Raw genomic sequence first — 5,275 nt, forward strand, 5'->3', positions numbered from 1 at the left:
ACATACCTCTTGTGTCTGAGCCGTTGCATTGAGATTCTACTTTGTCTCTATACTGACGCTTAGCTTGTTTGATAGCCTTACGGAGGGAATAGCTGCACTGTTTGTATTCAGTCATATTACCAGTCACCTTGCCCTGATTAAAAGCAGTGGTTCGCACTTTCAGTTTCACGTGAAAGCTGCCATCAATCCACGGTTTCTGGTTAGGGAATGTTTTAATCGTTGCTATGGGAACGACATCTTCAATGCACGTTCTAATGAACTCGCACACCGAGTCAGCGTATTCGTCAATGTTGTTGCCTGACGCAATACGAAACATGTCCCAGTCCACGTGATGGAAGCAGTCTTGGAGTGTGGAATCAGCTTGGTCGGACCAGCGTTGGACAGACCTCAGCGTGGGAGCTTCTTGTTTCAGTTTCTGTCTATAGGCAGGTATCAGCAAAATGGAGTCGTGGTCAGCTTTTCCGAAAGGGGGGCGGGGCAGGGCCTTATATGCGTCGCGGAAGTTAGAATAACAGTGATCCAAGGTTTTGCCAGCCCTGGTGGCGCAATCGATATGCTGATACATTTTAGGGAGTCTTGTTTTCAGATAAGCCTTGTTAAAATCCCCAGCTACAATGAATGCAGCCTCAGGATGTATGGATTCCAGTTTGCAAAGAGTCAAATAAAGTTAGTTCAGAGCCATTGATGTGTCTGCTTGGGGGGGAATATATACGGCTGTGATTATAATCGAGGAGAATTCTCTTGGTAGATAATGCGGTCTGCATTTGATTGTGAGGAATTCTAAATCAGGTGAACAGAAGGATTTGAGTTCCTGTATGTTTCTGTGATCACACCACGTCTCGTTAGCCATAAGGCATACGCCCCCCACCCCTCTTCTTACCAGAAAGGTGTTTGTTTCTGTCGGCGAGATGCGTAGAGAAACACGCTGGCTGCACCGCCACCGAGAGCGTCTCTCCAGTGAGCCATGTTTCCGTGAAGCAAAGAACGTTACAGTCTCTGATGTCCCTCTGGAATGCTACCCTTGCTCGGATTTCATCAACCTTGTTGTCAAGAGACTGGGCATTGGCGAGAAGAATGCTAGGAAGTGGGGCACTATGTACCCGTCTACGTAGTCTGACCAGAAGACCGCCTCGTTTCCCTCTTTTACGAAGTAATTTTTTTGGGTCGCCGGCTGGGATCCATTCCGTTGTCCTGGTTGAAAGGCAGAACACAGGATCCGCTTCGCGAAAGTCATATTCTTGGTCGTACTGATGGTGAGTTGACGTTGATCTTATATTCAGTAGTTCTTCTCGACTGTATGTAATGAAACCTAAGATGACCTGGGGTACTAATGTAAGAAATAACACGTAAAAAAACAAAAAACTGCATAGTTTCCTAGGAACGCGAAGCGAGGCGGCCATCTCTGTCGGTGCTGGAAGTATAGCTTGTGTGTTTCTGTGTGTGTGTGTGTGTGTGTTTCTGTGTGTGTGTTCCTGTGTGTGTGTGTTTCTGTGTATGTGTTTCTGTGTGTGTGTTTCTGTGTGTGTGTTTCTGTGTGTGTGTGTTTCTGTGTGTGTGTGTTTCTGTGTGTGTGTTTGCTCAGAGGGCAATGGTGGCGCTGTTTAAAAGTGGCTGGATGTCAGTGTAGCAGTGTGATGTTGTTCCCCTAGATTATGCACCAAGTTGCACACAAGGACCAATTCAAATAGGCCAAGTCAAGAGGGGATGTTAATTATTTGATAATAATAATAATAATAATAATAATTCAGTGTGTTTTTTTATTTAATTACAGCTGCACAGCTAATGTTATTCTTTGGTGTAAAAACACTTTTTCATGTCAATATTGTACGTACATGTGATTGTAAAAGTTGTGTATATTTTGGTTTGGTCCATCGCAGGTTATCTGTGTTTCCATACCCCCTTATTGTTCTCTTTTGCCTGTCCTTCAGCTAGCGAGGTAGGTTGTCCTTGGCTCCGAAATTGTTTAATAAAATAACGTCATAATGTTACACAATGTGCTGTTAAGCAACCATAAGTGTGTTACAATGTGGATAATATAAAGGTTTATGTTAACAAGTTTCACCAAGCTCGCTATCTAGGGTATCTATTGTAACTTGTGAGTACTTTGGACAGTGTTTGAGTGAGTGTCCATGTGCTTGCGCAGGTGCCTGAGAGCTAGGACTGTGAAGGGCTAACATATTGTGGGTTGTCTCTTCGTGTGCAGGTATATCTTTTATTTTGTCCGAATTATGTTCTGTATCATTTTGCTTGTAACACCTGCAGCACCTGTTATTTCCTTGCGCTCTTTTGCCTGACCTTCGGCTAGCAAGGTGCCTGAGAGCTTGGACTGTGCCAAGGGCGAAACAAAATGTGTGTTGTCTCTTCGTGCGCAGGGCAAATAAAAACAATTCAACTCACAGACCTTCAGTTGTGGCAGCGTCCTAAATAAAAGTACACAACGCAGAACGAACCACGCTACATCAGCATCTAATCAGTCCCTTTGCTTCCTTTTGTCACGTTTGACCCAGTCAACCAATCCCAGTCCATCTCTTCACCCGAGCCTCTGCAACCAAGCCACTGCTAGACGTCCTCAGCCGCAAACAAATTATTTACCAACAATTAAAAAACAAAATTAAATAACCCTGCAACAGTCTGATGTCGGTGGTATAACCATTGTGAATTTGATCAGACGGCTCCAAGAAGATTTTGAAAGTTTGTGTCTCCCTTCTTCAAAACCAGATGGGCTTTATTGAATTCAGTCTTGATTTCATGAGACCCACAGAGCATAATACACCTTGCAAAATGCTCTCTTTTTACAAGTAACCTTTTAGCGAACACACAGTGTAGCATAGTATCAGTTCCCAAACTTTCAGCACTACCTTGTCGCGCTGGACAAGATCGTCCTGACCAACCATTTTAGAAACACTGGTTTCTAAGAGATTCTGCTAAATTAATCAATTGGAAATGTAGAAATGGAAAAAGGCTCAACCATCTTGAGTCGAGGGGCAACCAAACAATTTGATAATCATTGAAATGGAAAAGGTGCAGCTCTTGCTCACCAGCAAAATCCTTTTCAATAACGCATTTCGTTAAGCAGTAATATGTTTTCGCAATGGTGAGCGAGTGTTTGCGCCTCTTCCTTTTCAAATCTAAAAGGTACATACTGCCAGCAGTCTCACTCACAGACTCTTCCTTTTCAAATCTAAAAGGTACATACTGCCAGCAGTCTCACTCACTCACAGCCTCTTCCTTTTCAAATCTAAAAGGTACATACTGCCAGCAGTCTCACTCACTCACAGCCTCTTCCTTTTCAAATCTAAAAGGTACATATTGCAGCAGTCTCACCACTTTGAGGAAGCCTCTTCCTTTTCAAATCTAAAAGGTACATACTGCCAGCAGTCTCACTCACTCACAGCCCCTTCCTTTTCACATCTAAAAGGTACATACTGCCAGCAGTCTCACTCACTCACAGCCTCTTCATTTTCACATCTAAAAGGTACATACTGCCAGCAGTCTCACTCACTCACAGCCTCTTCCTTTTCACATCTAAAAGGTACATACTGCCAGCAGTCTCACTCACTCACAGCCTCTTCCTTTTCAAATCTAAAAGGTACATACTGCCAGCAGTCTCACTCACTCACAGCCACTTCCTTTCAAATCTAAAAGGTACATACTGCCAGCCGCCTCACTCACAGCCTCTTCCTTTTCAAATCTAAAAGGTACATACTGCCAGCAGTCTCACTCACTCACAGCCACTTCCTTTCAAATCTAAAAGGTACATACTGCCAGCCGCCTCACTCACAGCCTCTTCCTTTTCAAATCTAAAAGGTACATACTGCCAACCGCCTCACTCACAGCCACTTCCTTTTCAAATCTAAAAGGTACATACTGCCAGCAGTCTCACTCACTCACAGCCTCTTCCTTTTCAAATCTAAAAGGTCCATACTGCCAGCAGTCTCACTCACTCACAGCCTCTTCCTTTTCAAATCTAAAAGGTACATACTGCCAGCAGTCTCACTCACTCACAGCCTCTTCCTTTTCAAATCTAAAAGGTACATACTGCCAGCAGTCTCACTCACTCACAGCCTCTTCCTTTTCAAATCTAAAAGGTACATACTGCCAGCAGGCTCACCTCTTTGAGGCAGCCTCTTCCTTTTCAAATCTAAAAGGTACATATTGCAGCAGTCTCACCTCTTTGAGGCAGCCTCTTCCTTTTCAAATCTAAAAGGTACATATTGCAGCAGTCTCACCTCTTTGAGGCAGCCTCTTCCTTTTCAAATCTAAAAGGTACATATTGCAGCAGTCTCACTTCTTTGAGGCAGCCTCTTTCTTTTCAAATCTAAAAGGTACATATTGCAGCAGTCTCACTTCTTTGAGGCAGCCTCTTTCTTTTCAAATCTAAAAGGTACATATTGCAGCAGTCTCACTTCTTTGAGGCAGCCTCTTCCTTTTCAAATCTAAAAGGTACATATTGCAGCAGTCTCACCTCTTTGAGGCAGCCTCTTCCTTTTCAAATCTAAAAGGTACATACTGCAGCAGTCTCACCTCTTTGAGGCAGCCTCTTCCTTTTCAAATCTAAAAGGTACATATTGCAGCAGTCTCACCTCTTTGAGGCAGCCTCTTTCTTTTCAAATCTAAAAGGTACATACTGCAGCAGTCTCACCTCTTTGAGGCAGCCTCTTCCTTTTCAAATCTAAAAGGTACATATTGCAGCAGTCTCACCTCTTTGAGGCAGCCTCTTTCTTTTCAAATCTAAAAGGTACATATTGCAGCAGCCTCACTTCTTTGAGGCAGCCTCTTTCTTTTCAAATCTAAAAGGTACATATTGCAGCAGCCTCACTTCTTTGAGGCAGCCTCTTCCTTTTCAAATCTAAAAGGTACATACTGCAGCAGTCTCACCTCTTTGAGGCAGCCTCTTCCTTTTCAAATCTAAAAGGTACATATTGCAGCAGCCTCACTTCTTTGAGGCAGCCTCTTCCTTTTCAAATCTAAAAGGTACATACTGCAGCAGTCTCACCTCTTTGAGGCAGCCTCTTCCTTTTCAAATCTAAAAGGTACATACTGCAGCAGTCTCACCTCTTTGAGGCAGCCCATGAAGTTGTTGCTGACAGGAGACCCAGGCAGGTCAGCGGTGCTGGGGCTTCCACCCACGTAGAAGAAGTCATCGGATCCCAGCATGGTGTAGTCCTCCTGGGTGTAGCCCGTGGTCGTCAGGATACCGTCAACCGATAACGTCACCTAGACAACGGGAAGAACCAGGAAGGAGAAAGTCCACTCATGACCATCTTGGGGTTGG

General features: G+C 44.0%; 1 protein-coding gene across 1 annotated transcript in view; it reads right to left on the minus strand.

Annotated features, from left to right (window-relative positions):
- Positions 1–5,055: 5,055 nt before the first annotated feature.
- Positions 5,056–5,275, minus strand: part of LOC135534315 (neurexin-3-like) — a gene marked incomplete at its 3' end in the record, with an annotated part of 7,443 nt that continues 7,223 nt past the window's right edge. The window contains exon 4 of the mRNA XM_064961352.1: positions 5,056–5,217. Coding sequence (XP_064817424.1) covers positions 5,056–5,217 — 162 coding nt within the window. The remainder of the gene's footprint in view (positions 5,218–5,275) is intronic.

This window comes from Oncorhynchus masou, unplaced genomic scaffold (genome assembly GCF_036934945.1).
Source record: "Oncorhynchus masou masou isolate Uvic2021 unplaced genomic scaffold, UVic_Omas_1.1 unplaced_scaffold_3251, whole genome shotgun sequence".
Classification (NCBI taxonomy): domain Eukaryota; kingdom Metazoa; phylum Chordata; class Actinopteri; order Salmoniformes; family Salmonidae; genus Oncorhynchus; species Oncorhynchus masou.